Source organism: Hylobates moloch, unplaced genomic scaffold (genome assembly GCF_009828535.3).
Source record: "Hylobates moloch isolate HMO894 unplaced genomic scaffold, HMol_V3 SCAFFOLD_4, whole genome shotgun sequence".
Taxonomy (NCBI): domain Eukaryota; kingdom Metazoa; phylum Chordata; class Mammalia; order Primates; family Hylobatidae; genus Hylobates; species Hylobates moloch.
Window position 1 is genome coordinate 83,326,426 of NW_026652279.1, and position 19,709 is coordinate 83,346,134.

General features: G+C 36.8%; 1 protein-coding gene across 1 annotated transcript in view; it reads left to right on the top strand.

Moving 5' to 3' along the window:
• TRPC4 (transient receptor potential cation channel subfamily C member 4) overlaps window positions 1-19,709 on the top strand; it is a 236,363-nt gene that overhangs the window by 173,518 nt on the left and 43,136 nt on the right. Inside the window, exon 3 of the mRNA XM_032150422.2 lies at window positions 7,570-7,906. Coding sequence (XP_032006313.1) covers window positions 7,570-7,906 — 337 coding nt within the window. The remainder of the gene's footprint in view (window positions 1-7,569; window positions 7,907-19,709) is intronic.

A 19,709-nucleotide genomic window follows, 5' to 3' on the forward strand; every position in this document is an offset into this window, starting at 1 on the left:
GTCTTCCCTTCTGGTTATGTGACATCAAATGTGGTGCCCCTGTAATATGCATTCAGCTCTTCCTTGAATCCTGATCTGCAAATCTGAATTTAACATGTATATTTAAGAAAACACTTAGGTGATTTTATGACTGGGTAGGAAATTTTTGAACTTGATAGAGCCAGGACACTTGTTGGGCAAGAGAGTCTGCAGAGAATAGAATCTGTAGTTTATCAATTAGTCTTCTTCATTATTCTCAAGCATTTTAGCCAATGTATTCCCAGATTTGATTAAATCTTTATTGATTTTTTGCCTTTTAACAAGGCTGAAAAAACTTAATTGGGCAACTGGTTATGTTATTGGTATTCCCTTATGCTTCAGTTATTATTATCTTCTGAATGTAATTTCCTTGCCTAAATCTTTTAATTATTATTATTATGCTGAAAGCGAACACATATTACATACTTGTGTATGTATGTCTGTAAGTGATGGTATATGTATATGCACATATGTGTATATACATATATCCTTGTGTGTGTAAACATGTGTTTATATGCAATAATGGTGATACCTAATATTTATTGAACATATACTATGACCTAGGAACTCATACTTTTCATATATTAATTCATTTAATTTTTCAATAACCCTATGAGATAAGTATTTCTACTATCCCCATTTTACAAATTGGGAAAAAGACACAGTAAGAATTTAATAATTTATTAATACTCATGCAATCAGGAAGCAGCAGATCCAAGATTCAAATCCCAATGGGATTTCTCTAAGGCTTATGTGCTCTTAATCCCTACAATATCCAAATATATAATACAAAGTACAGTAGATTTGCCATATCACTTTGGAGTCATGATGAAGGCATATGGTGGTGCATAGGGTAAATATCTGTGAGAAACTAGGTATAGGTATTTTCTTCCTTTTTTATCCAGGATCTTTATCACCTACTCATGTTTCTCACGCCCACTGAATCCAAGTCTGTTTAACACTGGTTTAAGTCCCTATTGGCATCGTGCTTAATGGTGAATTAGTCAGCTATCATCCTTTGCCTGCGATTACACTGTGTTCGGCTTTTCCACTTGCACAAGAGTTCAGTGATTTGGTGGAGATTATTGTTGAGATTTTTGTGTTTATTCCTGTCATTAGATATTATACTAAAACTACACCATAGAATATCTGCTTGACAGTGAGCGGAGATCGCGCCACTGCACTCCAGCCTGGGCGACAGAGCAAGACTCCATCTCAAAAAAAAAAAAAAATCTGCTTGATGTGTGACTTCTATGCAATTCCCTTTAAAGGAATCTTTACTGAGCTAAATTTGCTTGTCGATAACCTTAATAAGAAGGTTGCCTTTAAATGAGGAAAGCAAAAAATAGGAAAATAGAAAACATTAGAAAAACTAGAAGACTGTCCCACATTATTCAAAGGTATTTCTGTAAGGCAGTGGTTATTAAAAGTTAGTCCTCCCAGCACTTTGGGAGGCTGAGGCAGGCGGATCACGAGGTCAGGAGATCGAGACCATCCTGGCTCACACAGTGAAACCCTGTCTCTACTAAAAAATGCAAAAAATTAGCTGGGTGTGGTGGTGGGCACCTGTAGTCCCACGTATCTCGGGAGGCTGAGACAGGAGAATGGCGTGAACTCGGGAGGCAGAGCTTGCAATGAGCCGAGATTGCGCTGCTGCACTCCAGCCTGGGCGACAGAGCGAGACTCCCACTCAAAAAAAAAAAAAAAGAAAAAAAAGGTTAGTCCTTGGAGTAACCTTCAGAACTGGGCAAAAATGCAGAATTTAGGGCCTCACCTTGTACCTACTAAATCAGACACTGGGGTGGGGCTTGTGTGTTTTAACAGCCTCCAGGTGATCCTGCTGCTTGCTCAATTTTGAGAACCACCACTGTATGGCTTGTCCCTATCACTCAAGAACTCCTGCACGCTCACACACATACACATATACCCACACAGACATTCCCAGAGTTTCAGGGTCAGCTGTATATTTCTTACTTTATAGACATTGGAATATATATTTACACTGAATTAAAACTACTCTTTGAATATTTATCAGATACAATGGAGCTATAGGTAATTTCGTTAGACATCAAATCCTTCAAACCAGTGTTTATCAAGTTTTAACATTCATAGGAATCATGCTGTGCCGATTTTTATTCAGCAGATTTGAAGTGGGGCCTGATATTCTCCATCTCTAACAGCCTTCCTGCTGATTTCAATGTTACTGGACTCAGCCCACAATTTGAGTTGCAACAATTTAGACTCAAGCATGTCCTCAACAAACATTTTCATACATATTCCAAAATATGGCCACAGTTTTCCTTTACATTTCATCTCTGGTATAACTACAATTGGTTACAACCTTCTAGCACAAGAGATTTCTCATCTGAGCACACTTATCTCTATCCCTGTGTTTTTAACATGAAATTCTTTTAATCTGACATAAAACACATTCACTTATGAAGCTGTCACTGTCAAAATCTATCTGTTATTTCAGGCTTAACTAACAAATTCCACTTCCTTTCTTAAATTTTCAGTCTATTTCATGTTGGACATACTCTTATATACCCTATACCTCTTTTTAACAAGTTATATAATGCTCTGTATGAAGTTATCCAGTTACATAATTAGTCCCAATGTATTTTGAGTTCCCGGAAGACAGATTTGTGTGGTTCTTACAGATCATGGCGCCCCCCTCACTTATCTAGCCACTGTCTGACTCACATATGATGCTGAATGCTATTGGCTTAATTAGTGTTTCACCTGCCCTGGAAAGGCAGGTGAAAATAATGTTTTGATTAATGAAGTAGGTGGGTCTGATTAATCATGTGGTATGACTATGCTCAGAGGGGCCAGAAGAATTGTTTAATGAAGAGCACGATCAGAGGTATCGCCAGGAAGCAGAGAGAGACAGAGACATTTAAAAGCCATTAGTGGCCATGAGGGATGTAGGAGATGAAGTAAAAGATTAAAAAAAAAAAAAAAAAAGGATCTTTCAGCTATGGAAAAAATTAATTCCCTGAAGTTCTTCTGCCTGTAAATAATCCTTAGACCCTGCTATCAACATTATAAAATGAGTTTTTGAAAAGCATTCCGGACAGAGGAAATAACTCCTCCCCCATACAGATTATTTTTGAATTGCTAAAGAATACACAGTAATACCCAGAGCACACTGGTATGTATATGAATTTGTGGTCCTTTTAGAGCAAAGGAATCAGATTGCCCTTATGTAAATCACTGTGATACAGCCAATCCAAAGTTTCAACTCTCTTTATAATCACCCAGTAGTCAACTGAGACTTCCTTGTAATTCTCTGACGCAGTCAAGATAGATAAATTAGCCAGGATGGTTGTTCCTAGAATTTGGATTTTCTTCCTACAGAGAATGACTACAGTCTGAACTTTGGGTACAATTTTTCAAACTAGAAAAATATGTTCAAAAACCGAAAAGATGAAGACAGTAAATCTGATTCATAGTTATTTTTATTTGATTTATTTGTTTTATATATTTTAAATTATTTTCTGCTTGCTTTGTCCATGTACCATTAATGTTTTAGTTCCCTTTTCTAGATAGTTGATATGGTTTGGCTGTGTCCCCACCCAAATCTCATCTTGAATTGTAGCTCGCATAATTCCCACATGTTGTGGGAGAGACCCGGTGGGAGATAATTGAATCACGGGGGCAGGTTTTTCCCGTGCTGTTCTCATGATGGTGAATAAGCCTCATGAGAGCTGATGGTTTTAAAAAGGGGAGTTTCCCTGCACAAGCTCTCTTCTTTTGTCTGCCGTCATGTGAGATGCACCTCTTACCTACCACCACAATTGTGAGACCTCCCCAGCCACATGGGACTGTGAGTCCATTAAACCTCTTCTGTAAATTACCCAGTTTCGGGTATTACTTTATCAGCGGTGTAAAAACTGACTAATACAATGTAGTGAAGTTTCTTGTTTATTTGGTTTTGTTTTGTTTTTATATACTTTCCAGATTTAGCCTCCTTTTTGTAATCCTTTTCTTTCTTGCCATTATGGCTTGGAGTTTTCATGTTTCGAGTAGTTAATTTTAAATCATTGATACTGGATCTCTCTTATTCTATTTGTAAAAATGAGATTAGATTCAATAGTTTTCATAGTGTCTTCAATATTTGGAATCCCATGACTCAGTGATTCTATAAATAATAATGAGATCAGACTTTTCAAACTTTTTAAAGGTTATTGAAAGAGATGGGAAGTCTTTAAAATTGTTTTCACAGCGTCTTTTATAAGTGTATAGCACAAATGTGAATTTGAAAGTTTTAGTGTTTTAATATGAATTTTAATGGGATGGCAGGAGTTGTGCTAGAATTGGCCAACAACTCTAGAGAAAGAATGGCTGTAATGAATTGTGTCTAAAAACAAACCTCGCTTCTCCCAGTCCTGGAATGGTGCGGAAGATGGTAGTTCCTCCTATGACTCATGGTGCAGTAGAAAGATGGAGTAGGAGGCGGGGGCTGTAGGCTCCCAGCACACTGCAGGCAATGTGATGGTCCACCTGGAGAGGGCATTGCTGGAATGGGCTGGTGGCCACTGTCAAAGAATCAGGTGGCCCCTCACTGAGGGTGTCCTTCAGAGGGAGTTGGAGTAAAGCTGACCATTACTCCACGTAATATAGGTAAACAGAGAGGGAGTCAGACAGAGAGAAAAAGACACAGGGAGAGGAAGGGAGGGAGGGTGGGAGGAAGGAAGGAAGGAAAGAAGGGAAGAAGGAAGAGAGGGAGGGGGTCAGGGAGGGAGGGAAAGAGAGGCAAGAGATAACTGAAATGATTTAATCTATGTTAGCAAGTAAAGACTGGAAAATCCCATAATATAAAATTTTAATTATTTCAATCCTTATTTTGATAATTGATTTAACCACCAAACCCATTTTTGCATGGAAAATCTATTAATTACTGGGATACAATTTAGGGAATGCTGGTGTAGACAAGTAAAGAGCATGTTTGGTCGAAAGGAGACATGAAATTACCATGAGAATACGTGGATTTACAATGATTCTCAGAATACTTTTTGGGTTATTTCAATCCTATGATTGGATCAAATACATAGCCAAATAACATCCACATTTGGGGAACTTCGTATATTACACACACTCACTCCTGCTCTTCTTAGTCCTCTCCATAGTTTTTACTTCTGCAAAAACCTCCGTGTCTGTGTTTAACGTAAAATTACGTATACTGTTCATTTACTAAGCACAGGTATATACTTTCAATAGCTAAAGAAAGGAAAAGTACTTTTAAGAAAAAAACATAAATAAAAAATCATGGCTAACCTAGCACCTTGCAATGGCAGGTGTTCTATGAGGATTAAACTCCTTGCTTTTTTTAGGTAATTTTACAGAGTATATATGTGTGTATTCGGCAGCAGAAATATTAATTCAAACAAATCTTAAATTCTCCTAAGAAAGTTATTTGTTTGATTGTCCTCAGGTGCCCCATGCTGTAGTGAGATTTTGACCAGGAAGGACAGAGTTTGAATCCAAGACCTCACTTAGACTGTAGTGAACAAAGTACATAACTTTCTTTTACTCGTTCTGCATGCACATAATGAGTTACTTAGTACTTAGTACTTAGTCCCTTATAGTGTTTTGTCAATGTGTGACTACTGATAAGATGATGGCAACTGCTTGTTATATCTCGCATTTCCCGTAGATTTTCTTAACTCTCTTTTATCAAGACTTTTCAGCTGTCCTAAAGTTTAATACTATTAAAAATATTTTATTCCATGGGGAATAAAAAAAAGAAGATAGTAGACTGATTTCTTTATCAAATGCTGATGGGAAGGATTTACGGGGAAAAAATAAAACTCTTAAAGAGAACAGTGCTTGTTAATGATCTAAACCACTGTTTAACAATACTCTACAGTTATATAAGCAAAAACTCTATTTTGACTTTCAAATACCTGGCTTTGTCAGGAATAAAATTTAGCTTGACTGTTCATGGAGCTTGAAATTTCCTTAAGTGCCATACAAGATAATGAGGATAGTCCTCCCTACACCAGCCTTAAACCCACACTATTTTATCTGTATTTACTGAACCCATTATTATAAACTTAATTCAATTGTTTGCATATTTATTTGCCCGCTATATACATTGATGAGTAGATATGCAAGACAAGATGAAGAGAAGCAGTTGCATGAAAAACCATTGTTCATCTAATCCAAATGGTTGAACACCTCAACTATTGGATTATTCTTTAAATGTCACCTCATCTCTTTCTTCATCCCCAAACAAAACATCCTTTCTGCATATCCAGAGACTGCTTGCTTGCTTACCATCAGAAAAGAGAAAGGAAAAAGTCTTGCTTAAAGGACAGCCATATGGCTTAGAACTAAAGAAGAAAGATGGGAAATGAGGATTTGGGTGGAGAGTCCTGTAAAAGGGACAAGCACTAAGTTTGCTTATAGAGTAAGCCCATTTTGTGATTCCAACAAAACTTTTCCAAGTCTCTTACAAGGAACTTACACTTCTCCTTCAATCAGAACTGTCCACAGGGCATCGTTTAATCCTGCTGTACACTTTCTCACCAGGTTATGCTCTTGTTCTCCCATAGTATCTTGCCGTGGATTACCTTCATTTTCTTTTTCTACTTATACAAGTATGTCCAGGTGGAAGCATTCTGAACTGTTCCATCTGAAAGATACAATTTCCTCTTAATTCATATATTGCTTAACTGACAATCCCAATGAGAAAGGTTGAGAAAAATAATCTGAGAAATACGGAGAAAAAAAGAAATATTGAGAAAAAAAATCCTGGACCAGATATTCAAACATCTCATAATTTGATAGATATGTAACCTCCTTAACATACAGTAAGAAGTGTCCATGCTACATCTCAAAAATGTTGTCAGAACAGAATGATGCCATGTCTGTGAAATGTTTCGTATAAGGCAGTTAGGTATACTTAGGTAAGGTGTTTGCATTGTTTATACCGAATTAAGCTATGATGATTAACATTCTGGTGAATATTATCTTCTTTCATCTGTTTTTCATATTGCCTCAACCCAATTTAAAGTATATTTAGCTTGTGCCTCATAAAGAAAAGTTTGTTTGCTTTTCCTGATGATGAAAGTAATAAATATCTATTATAGAAAATTGTTCAAAGTACACACAAATATAAAAATAAAAATTAAGTGGAATGTTGTAACCAAGAGATAACAACTATATCAAAAAAGAGCCACATTTATATACTCTTATATATGTGTTTATAGGTGTGTATCTTTGTAAACTGCTTTCTTCACTTATCAGCGTGTCTTTTGCATATTCGTATTCCCCAGTTCTATTTTTGCTTCCTCAAGTGCAGCCATAGTATTTTGACTTCAGTTGTGTCTCACTAAGCATGTCATACTGTGCCTTGGGGAGAATAAATATTCAATACATTGGCTTTATTCACAGAATGACTTAAAGCCTTTTGATTGTTTAAATATAAAATAACGTGAAACAGAATTTCTGTCTTTAAATATCACAATTGTGTTCTTACTGACGAATTGAGGCCACTCCATGTAACTGTGACTTATTTTTCCTTTTCCTTTCCCTTCTGTTTAGTTTGTTGCCCAGCCCAATTGTCAACAGCTGCTGGCATCTCGCTGGTATGATGAGTTTCCAGGCTGGAGGAGAAGACACTGGGCAGTGAAGATGGTGACATGTTTCATAATAGGACTTCTTTTTCCTGTCTTCTCTGTGTGCTACCTGATAGCTCCCAAAAGCCCACTTGGACTGTTCATCAGGAAGCCATTTATCAAGTTTATCTGCCACACAGCCTCCTATTTGACTTTTTTGTTCCTGCTGCTGCTTGCCTCTCAGCACATCGACAGGTCAGACTTGAACAGGCAAGGTCCACCACCAACCATCGTCGAGTGGATGATATTACCGTGGGTCCTGGGTAAATGTGTTACTATAGAAAATATAATAAAAACATGTTACTGCCATGGAATTTTGTTGCTCAGAAAATATTAACGTTTGGGACCTAGAAATGCTTAGAACAGGTTCTGACTACTGTAGCTCCAAGAACCTAACCCCCAAAGCCAAACAACTATTTTACAAGCCGCGGTGGACCCGCTTACAAAATCACCTTAAGAAATGTAATCTTAAGTTTTAGAATTACAGATTTTAATGACTTCATATTCCATGACTGACCCTCTGAGTTTTTTATTTGTTTGTTTATTAAAACTTTTCAACATGTCTCATTGACTATATGTAAATAATCATTCTAATATTCCTAATAGATAAGTCTTCTAAAAGTACATGCAGATTACTCTGAAGAATTAGTGATTCTATACATAAAGTAACTGAAACCTTTTGAAAAAAATCAATCCATTCAAATTTATCTTTGAAATCTATATTAATTTAAAATAACAGGAAATTAAACAACAGGATATCCGCCACTCTCTTTTTGTTCTTGTCATAGAAAGTTGTATTGGGTCTGAAGCAAATCACTGTAAAGTAGAAAACCTTAAAGTAGCTCGTGAAAATCTTGTTTTCCGGCCGGGCGCAGTGGCTCATGCCTGTAATCCCAGCACTTTGGGAGGCCGACGCGGGTGGATCGCGAGGGTCAGCAGATCGGAGCCATCCTGGCTAACACGGTGAAACCCCGTCTCTACTAAACATACAAAAAGAAATTAGCTGGGCGTGGTGGCGGGTGCCTGTAGTCCCAGCTACTCGGGAGGCTGAGGCAGGAGAATGGCGTGAACCCGGGAGGCGGAGCTTGCAGTGAGCCGAGATTGCGTCACTGCACTCCAGCCTGGGCGACACAGCGAGACTCCGTCTCAAAAAAAAAAAAGAAAGAAAAAAAAGTAGCTAGTGAAAACCTTGTTTTCCTTTCTCCTTGTTATTATAGCTATGGTTAAAATTTGCATTTTAATTATCCTTTTCTCTATATGGTTTGCGGAGAAATCACATTTTCTCAATTTAGCTCATCATTTCAAACCTCTCTCCTATCATATCCATCTCATCATTTGGCTATTAGAAAATATGTGACAAATTTTATGATTCAAAATCTCAGAGTATCAGTTTGGGTTAACTCTCAAAACTGCTGAAGAGACTAAAATGATATGAAGGCAGAAAAAAAAAGACAGCCTATTTGAGATAGATATGTTTCTCAGTTTTAAAAATTATAAAAACCATACTTTAAGTCTTGTCAATAAGAAAAGTTAATAGGGACAAGATTTGATGTTTTACATATATAACTAAACAAAATCCTCAGGTGAACTTTAAAATAGAGTAGGTTCTCATTAATCTAAAGTGCATAAAGTGTGATCTTGTTTAAATTAGAAAAAAGGGTCAAGCCGGGCAGGACACAGTGGCTCATGCCTGTAATCCCAGCACTTTGGGAAGCCAAAGCGGGCGGATCGCTTGAGATCAGAAGTTCAAGTATCACCCGTCTCTACTAAAAATGTGAAAATTAGCTGGGCATGGTGGCCACAGCCTGTAATCCCAGCTACCTGGGATGTTGAGGCAGGAGAATAGTTTGAGCCTGGGAGGCAGAGGTTACAGTGAACCGAGATTGCACCACTGCACTCCAGCCTGGGTGACAAAGTGAGACTCTGTCTCAAAAAATAAAAGAAAAGAAGAAAAATTAAAAAGGCCCACATAATCTATAAGTGTCCGAAGTGTCCCTTTGGAATAAAATCATTTTGACATTGCAGTTGATATTAAAGATAAAATAACCCTGCCTGTTTCATTTAAATTAAATATATCTCATTAAGAATGTTTTTAAGGGAGTTTTGTTCTTAGAAAATGTCTTCGGAACAATTCTTACAGAAGAGTTTAGGACATTACATTTTCCATAATGGCTAACTTATATTGAATGTCTAAAAATTCTAGTTTCCCAAATAAAATGCAGAACATTTCATTTTGAAAAATACTATAGATACAATAAAATGTAAGCAGATAGAGTAGTCCTAATCTTTCCTTGATAGCATCAGTGAAAATGTGTCAAATACTTTCCAGACAGAATGCACAGTGAAGGGTGGTAGTGATACAAAAGTAAGGCAACAAAGAGCCCTTCTGCTAATGAAGCTTAAATTTTACTGGGATAAATGGGTAATAAACATATAGATTTGTGATATAATGTCATAAAATGGTAAATAATATTTTTAAAAAAGGAGGTCCAAACTTCTAATTACTTGTCCAGTGAAAACAGTCATTGGCTGCCTGCTACACACCAAGTTTCTAACAATATTTCATGAAAGTTGGCTGGAATAAACTACACCCAACCACAGCTAAATGATTACATGAGGTATAGATTTAATTGTGAGTATTATAATTCCAGCTTAGAAAAATATCTACTATAGGTAACATTGTCTCAAGATTTCCTGAATGTAGGGAGTTAATTTTTCTGAGAATTTTAGGATGAAAAGAGATTTCCTAGAATTAAAAAATGCATGCAAATGATCATCTTGCTTAAATAACGGGGCATGAGGAAAAATGTTTATATATCAAAGAGATCTGTCAAACCGTTATATTGTTCACCAAGTCTGGTGAATTGTGAGTGCCTCATATCTGAGACTGAGTTCTCAGTGCCTTTCTAGATCCATGATTATAAGGGGTGTGTGCTATGTTGTTGGGCTGTTCTGCAAAAGGCACTGGACTTAAATCCATGCCCAGGTTCTACCACTAGGAGACTATTAAATTATAGGTGGTCACAAGCTCTCAGGATTTTCAGTGTCTTCATCTACAAAATGAAAGATTTAGAGTGAATGACATCTAAAGTCCCCCTGAATCCTATCATCCTGTCTGCTAAGCTACCATTATTAAGGCAGAGAAAACTGATCCTTTCGGGGGAGGTATAGTGTTGAGGGGGGAGAGCCAGGCTAAAGACATCAGAGTAGGAATGCTTTAATCTTTAACCAGAAGTGTGATATAGATAAAAAAGCACAGTCTGATTTGATGACTATATTAATGAATCTTCTATTCTCTTGTCCTGTCCTGCTGTCTGATAAAGTAAATGGCCATGCGTCCCTTAGCAGACATTTCATAGTTCATTGTTTGCGAGGTTCTAGATTTATAACATCAAGATTGAATGACTTACGGAAATGATGTGGCTTATAAGTGTGTCCCCTCATCATGTTAATTGTCTCAGTGGTAGATTGGAACTCCGTTTATGGTTTTTTCTCAAGTCTTCTTGAACTGACTTAGATGTTCAAACCATGTCATCTCTGTGAGCTACTTGTTGCATGAAGTAATACTTTTTTATTTGTACTAAATTCACTTTTCTTCCATTTTCAAAAGATCTTCCTCACATTCATAATATCTTGATGTATGATAAAAGATCACTTTATACCTCTCATTTGTTTATCCTAGCAAAACACTTTTGACTTATTTGTTTTATATATTTATATCATAAATGTCCATGTTTATCTAGGTAGGAAAGTTCTCTAACTTTAAAGCCTAACCTTTCAAACCAATTTCTTTTTCTTCTTAAGAAGTATGGTTTTGCTTGGGAATTTCCGTTATTTTATATATCTTGCAGTGTTTCAGCAATAAGAACTGTATTCAGCCTCATAGAACCAGTTATCTTGTGTTTCAGTACAATGGCAGAATCAGGTTTCTGTTATTTCAGTATCTTTCTTGTTGAAGTTCAACATTGTTGACTATTTAAATCTATTGTGTTTTATATCTTTAGAAAGCAGTTGATAATGGCTCTTCTATCCCTCTGCCATGGTGTCAGCGATAAGTTGGAACTCACCGCCCAACAAAGCTTTTAGAATTATTTTTACTTCAGACTTGCTTGTATTTGAAGGTTATTGACCTTTCCTTTCTGCCATCAAACAGCCTCAAGAGATCTTCTTGCACATATTTGCTGTCAGGATGAACTTTATTATATAAGAAAGAAAGCCAAAAAGCTTTACAGGGACCAAACTTATGATGCTGGTCATTGTGATACGTTCTAACTAATGGAGAAAACTAATCATGGATAATTCTGTTAGAACTCTCAATAGATGAGTAAATTCCAGACAGATGGACACTGATATCCTTCTCAGGCTGTCAAATTACCCACTTAAACTAGAGTGAAAAGTAAAACAGTTGTTTGATCAAGCATTCCTCTGGGCCTGATAATAGAGCTATACTTTTCGGGTGTCTGGAGAAAAAGTTTCTTTGGAAAGACTGAATGATGGATTAGAAAGTGCTCCAGGCTAGAAGATAAAACACTTGGGTACTTTTACGTTCTCCATGACTCTGAAGCTCTTAACTTATTCAGGGTTTGATTTTTAATATATTATACTGGGAATATGCAATGAATAGAATATGTTAAATTTATTTTTATTAAAAAATTACATGAAAACTAGAGCATGTTATATGTGTAATGTGCATTATGAGAATTCATCAAAATTATGGCAAGAGTTTTATCTCAAAGAGAGGCAATTGTTTCTGAAGATAATATGTAGTAAGATACAGGAAAAACAAACTTTTGAATGCTAGTTGTCAGGCCTTCCTGAAACCCAGTTTGAAGTTTCCCTCAGAATTCATTCTAACTCCGATTGTAACACACAAATTTTGCTATAATTTATCCCTTTGCACCAAAAAGTATGGATATCTATAAAATTTCCAGATGTAGACTTATGTAATTAGCTTAGTAAAATAAATTATAAAATGGATAACACTTTGCATGAAAGAAGTAGAACTTTGGTCTGGGTGTGGTGGCTCACACCTGTAATCCCAGCACTTTGGGAGGCCAAGGCGGGTGGATCACAAGGTCAGGGGTTCGAGACCGGACTGGCCAACATAGTGAAACCCTGTCTCTACTAAAAATACAAAAATCAGCCGGGCATGGTGGCAGGCACATGTAGTCCCAGCTACTCGGGAGGCTGAGACGGAAGAATCGCTTGAACCTGAGAGGCAGAGGATGCAGTGAGCCGAGATTGTGCCACTGCACTCCAGCGTAGGTAACAGAGCAAGACTCCATCTCAAAAAAAAAGAAAGAAAGAACTTTAATGAAGGCTATCATATGAATACAGCAGGAAATACTTTGTTCCTATGAGAAAACAAAATGGCTGCTGAAGTGACGTGACATTGTGAGCATGCCCGGAATTATGCCACAATTAAACAGTATGCAAATCTATGCACACTGAGCATGATGAGAAAGGTGAACTGAGGAAAAGATGTAACATAAGAGGAGGTCTAAGCTCTGTTAAAAATAGCTTCTATTGAATTCCTAGGCATAAAGTAAGAATTGCTCATAATAGCCAGATTATACAACTTGCCTATAACACTTTATTTAGCAAATTTTTAAACAAGATTGGTTTCTCATTTCCATAATTTATTTTACATTTTTATGTTTTAAAAGGTTGATATTAACAAGTCTGAACATTTCAACAAGGCCTACCAAATTGAAGATGTAGAATGAAAAGTTGATGATCACATTTTCATCTAGATAAATATTCATAGAGTCAAATAATACTATATGTATGTATATATATGTATATATATATGTGTGTATATATAAACACACACACACACACACGTATATGTATAACCAGCTATGGTTTTTACACATATATGTATAATCAGTTATGTGTATATAGGTACGTATAGACACATATACACATACATATATATGTATGTATACATATATACACATATACACGCACACACATGTGTGTATATATACGTGTGTGTGTATATATATAATTCTTCCTCTCTTGTGACCATCTTTTCATCTTTTGTCTAAAGTCATTAAGATCATATGGCTTCATATTTTCAGCCTCACTGCTGAATTTCCCATACCCTCAAGCAGCTCCAAACACTATTCTCACAATTATAAGAAATATTCCTATTACTTTCCCCAGTTCCTCCCTTGGCATGGTGCTCAAATAATCTTAGCAAAGTAGCTTCAGACACACACAGACCCTCAAACACAAGCTGCAGACTACCCATTTATTAATTTAAAATGGATATTTTAATTTGCGAGGAAATCAGATAGTCAGTACAGTGTGACATATGACCCTCATTTTACTGTTTATCTGTGAGAAAAAAATATTTTAACATCACCTTCATGGAATTATTAAGACCAACACAGTAATATCTCAAACAATGAGCTATTAATGAAGATTTCAGTTATTGTGTGTGTTCCTATTAATGCTGAACACATGATTTCTTTATTGGAGAGAAATGAACTATTTTTAGGCCATGACAGTGCAATATAAATTTGATACACAAAAATTGGAATTTACAGGCCTTCAGAGAATGTTTGAAAACATGGTTTAGATGGTTCAAGGGAAGAGGGGAAAAGATAGGAAAAGAGGAATAGATACCAAAAAAGAAAGGGTCAAAGTAAAAAAACACACATGAGATTCTTGAATTAGTCTTCATTAGCACAGAGTAACAATAGTAGTAGTAATAGTAGCAGTAGTAGTAGCAATCGTAGTAATAATAGTAGAAATTGAAAAATTAGGCACTGTGCTGAGTAATTTAAATGCATTCTTTTGTTCGAACTTCACAGTAACTCTGTTCCATTTAATCATAATAAGTGATATTAATGTCTCATTTCACAGAGAGGAAACAGGCTTAGGGAATTTAGATTCCTTGCAGGGATCAAGGGATCAAGGAGCTAACAAGTGATACTAGATTCAAATTCCAGTCAATATAAGTCTAGATCTAGATTCTTTATCCTTTCTGAGACACTCACCCAAAAGTGTGAGAGGTAGAATTTGAAAAGGCAAAAACAGCTCAGAACATGTCTCCATATTTAAGACTTCTTCGCTTCTATTTGCCGGCTTAGATTTTTACACAGGTGAAATTGGAATGGACCATGTTTCTGCTTCATTAAAGGTGTAATGCTCTTTAAGATGCACGTTTGATATGATTTACTATTGAATATTATGTTTACCAACATACCAAACTTCTCACTACCACCACCTCGCATCACCACCAGTATCATCACTGCCTTGTTTCTAATCTAAAACATGTTATGTGTGACTTCCTAGCACTAAAAGATGCAATCCATTCCAAGAAAGAAATAATAAGTCCTTTGATATGACCTAGAGATGTTTCCCTTTTTGCTTTCCGTGTATTAGTTGCTATGTTCTAAAGTTAAATTTATTTTCTTCAAGGACATTATTATTTTTTAAATTTCTGTGTGTGTGTGTGTGTGTGTGTGTGTGTGTAAGCGGTACTCAGGAAAATTGAAAGAAATAAATATATTTCTTTGTGCATATTTATTTTTAAAATGTTCAGAAGTTTGTATTAAGTGGAAGGTGGTAATTTTCATAATGAAAATATTAATATTCACTTATTCGAAATTATGTATTAGGCAACTTCTGCTGCTTATTGAAAAGGTAATGAACAAGGAATTGGAGAAATATTTATTCCTTGTCTTCCTATCTACATAAGCATTCTACTTCTTAGTTTTCAGGGAGAATTTTAAGTTAAATTAGAATCCTATAAAAAGAATGCTCCTCCACTGATAAAATGTCTCACTTGATTTTTAAGTAACTATTTTTAGGTGATAAGCTATCAGATGATCTGGAATTCTAAAGTTCTACACTTCACTCTTACTCTGAAACTAACATGGCATCCTTTCTTGGTAAACTTAAAAATGTGTACTTCCTTAATTATATATTCCTAGTTTTTTTTCTCAAAATGTTAAAATAATGGTGTCAAAACCCATAGTGGTTTAAGCATTTTTAGATGCCTTCCAACTAAGAATATTTAACATTCACTGTCTCTTTATGTCAGTGTTTTTTGAAGTATGGTCTGCTGAATAAAATTATAATTACTGTAGATTCTTATGACAAATTCATATGATGGTTGGCTGATATAGAAATTCCAAAAGTATTTTAAACATTAAAGACTGAGAAACAATTCTAGAAGTCAAATTTCATAATCATATAATGGTTTTATTAAGGAGCTTCAATGTATTTGATCTAGACATGAAATGGTTTTACTTCTTTCTGTCACTCTCCTTGGCCACCTTATATTAAATATCCTTTCCTTGTTTCTTAATGATATCACTATCAGTTATCATAAATTTTCTGAAATTTCAAGTTATTTAAAAGTAGGCTATGTTCAGTTTAAAACTCAAATTTTATAAGCTTAAAGATGTTCTCTTCCCAATAAAGGCCTGACCCATGGCTTGAAGGATCTGGAATTGTCCATCTCTTACACATCCTTTAACTCCAACGCTGGAATTCAAGGTGGGACACAGGCGCTTCATGCTTCCTCATTCCTGTTGCTTTAGGGAAGATGGGGGATGGGAGAAGCTAAATGTCCTGACTTATCTGGCACCCTGGTCAGAGCTCTTTCTTGGTTGGTTGTCCTGCCTCTCTGGCTATTACTGAGCCACCTGTGTGATACTGACTTTCCTGAGTTGAACGGCTGTTCTTTGAGGGCCCTGTTGTGCCTCCAAACTGCATAGTTCTCTAAGTCAGAGATTCAACTCTGCCAGGGGTCTTCCAGTCCCTCCACTCCTGTAACCAGCAGTCAATCTCTAATGGGGTCCTGGAACCCTAACAAATCCCTCTTGAGTCCTGGCAAGAAGGCTCAAACCCAGTCTTTTCTTCTAATATGCACTTACCTCACAACAACATCACAGAACCTTACCACCTTAAAAGACAGAAGGCCAGACTGCCATGGGCTACCCTATTGCCAAACCTCACTGTTTTCCATTTTCTGTGATGAGCTGGACCCAGGGGCAGATGAGCAAGCCGACTGCCCAAACAGATGCCCCAGCAGGGGTGAGGTAGTGGTTCCTCCTTGTAGAAATTCCCAGACTTTATAAGGGATTTTCTTGGAGTCTCCCTTCCTTGACTTAGGGAGGCAGTAGTATTGGTGAGGAAACATCCTTACCTCTCCTTCTGGTATTCCCTTTTAGCACAGAAACTGCACTGTCCTGGCTGGGCTGCTGACGCCTGTAATCCAAGCTGCCTCCTGCGAAGGCCAAGGTGGGGAGATTGCTTGATGCCAGGAGTTCAAGACCAGCCCGGCCAACATAGCGAGATTTCTTCTCTACCAAAAAAAAAAAAAAAAAAAAAAAAAAAAAAGATAGCTGGGCATGGTAACATGTACCTCTAGTCCTTGCTCCTCAACCCGGGAGGCTGAGGTGGGAGCATTGCGTGAGCTCAGGAGTTTGAGGATGCGGTGAGATATAATGCACCTGCAGATACACCGCAGCCTGGGAAACAGGGTGAGACTGTCTCTAAAAAATAACAACAATGACAAAAACAAAACAGAAACCTTGCACTCCCTGACCTCATGGCTCTCTTGTCATCCGTCTCCCCAGGTCTACCTCTGTTTTATAGATCATGGAAGTAGAGGGCTAGGTGGTTGGGAACAGATAGGGTCCTGATGCCTCCTTGTAGGCTCTGGAAGGAAAAGTTTGGCTACAATTTTCTGTAAACTCTTTTCAGAACACGGATACTTGGGGTCCTTGCCCTCATCTTTGTTTGAGTTTTAAGTATACTGCTGAGAACAGGAGCTGCCCCTTAACTGAGTGCCTCTTAGAGGTCCAGAACAAGTGGGTTTCTACTGAATAAAAGAATTCCTTTAAATTTATCTTAGAACAGAAGCAGATTTTTGATGACAGACTACTTTTATATTCCCTGATTTGAAAATCAAAAAACAAAACTCCAGCAGGGAGGAATTTTTTGTTCTTTTATCTTCATTGATTTGATACCACAACATAAAGCTCAGTGTTCTGTGAAGAGACTTCCAAGGTCAGGTCCCTGACAGCTTTGGGGCTTAAATAATAGACCCCTGGAGGCTGCCATAGGAGAAAAGGTGACTTGCTTTTTGTTTGGGGTTGTTTACTATTGGTGAAAGTACTGACAGTAAGAAAGGGAATGACAAGAGATCTGTTTGCAGAGTTACACATTTGTCACATGTAATTGGTGCTTTTAACTGTGGCATCTGAGCATTGCCTACCCCATCACATCCTCACAGCCAGCTTCGCAGGACCTAATAGAACACTCAAATAGCCCTGAGTGAAAACTGTTATGGGAAAGGTAGACAAAAAAATAGTAAAAACTTCCAGGCATCTACAAATATTTTTAAAAGGAAGTTCTCTGACTCATTTGCACTGTGATCTTTCCTTTGTTGGTCCCCACAGTCTTGACATCAATGCTTGTAATTAGGCCTCCATCACAACTCTGAGAAATCATGTCCTCTGTTTATAAACAGCAAAGAGCAATTTTGAAATGTTCCCATTTTGGGAACAGGATAAACATTTTGTGACAGAAGCTCTCTTAATCCTTGTTCTCTTCAGGCTTTTTAGTTACCATGGATAATTTACTAGCTGAATTCATTTTTTATTTAGTTAATAGCACCCTCTAGTTTTTCTAAAGGCTTTTTTCTTCAAAAATTCAGTAAATGTTGCCAGATTAAATGAAACTGGCCATTTCACTACCATGCTCATAACAAACATAAATCCACAGCCATCTGACACGTATGTGGTGACTAGAGCTATAAAAAGTGATATTTCTATCTGGCACTTCAAAAAAGATCCCAACACATTGATTGGCAATCTTATCTATAGCTCAAGTTTAAACAAAATGATGGCATGAGTTTCCAGTTCTATCAGAATCTCTGTTTTTCCCACACAATTGTGCCTTTCAAAGGTCAGACGTGAAGTAAGATTTTGGGTGGTCAAGAAAATCAGATTTAATGTCTCCTCCTTGATCTCCAGAGGAATTGTAATATATCAGCATTGTGAGCTTTGCTTAGAAGTCATCTAGTCTAAACTTCCAGTTGAAGTTTCATCTCCTTTAACCCATCAGATGAGAACAGAGTCTGCTCAGCTATGAAGGAAGTCGAAATAAAATGTTGACTTGTACTGAGCTAATAACTTCTTCTTTATACCTCCTTCCCAAAGCCTGTCTTCCTCTACATAAATACCCACAAAATATTTGAATTTAGCTATTTTGATGACTGTTAATAATCACATTTGACTTTCCAGTTTAGTAGAAGCAGGTATAATGATAATGAAGTTTATGTCAGACATAATGAAATATAAATGCTCTGGTTAGCAGGTACTTTAAAATATATTTTATTTCATTATACATACAAATATGAAAGCAACCGAATTACAAATTCATTAAGTTGGAATGAACTTTAGAGATTACGTAGATCAGTCTCCACTTACTGCTAGAATTTCTCTGGCTTAAAGACAGCCTCTGGATTGGAATCTCTATGTCACAGGGTAATCCATTCCAGTTTTAGGGCAACTCTAATTGCCAGAATATTCTTCCTTACATTTGGCCAGAAGCCGTCTTTCTATACTTTTCTTATCAAAGATCCAATTTCTGCTTTGTGGGGCAGACCAGAGCAAGTCTGTGCCCTCTTGTACAGGACAGTTTTTCATCTCTCATGGCAGTGATTGTGATGACTGCTTTTAGTAAAATTGTCACAATCCTAATAGGAAGAAGCAATCCTTGGCAATTCATGCAGTTAGGATAAAATCATACTTTGTAAAAGCCATGTAATCCAAACCTCTGTTTTTTGAAGTGAACGGAAACCTAGAGAGGCTAAGCTAAGATTCTAAAGCTGATTGCTAGTTGAGTTGAGCCTGGCTGCTTAATCACCTAATGTAGACTAGCTCTTATCACTATGCCTTCTGGTGAAAAATTAACTTGAAATGCATTTGTTAAATCAATTATTGCATGCACATGTCTAATATCTGGGAAATGGCAGTGTCAAGCAAGACAAAACAAATAAGCAACATTATACTGAGCTCATAACTTCTTCTTTATACC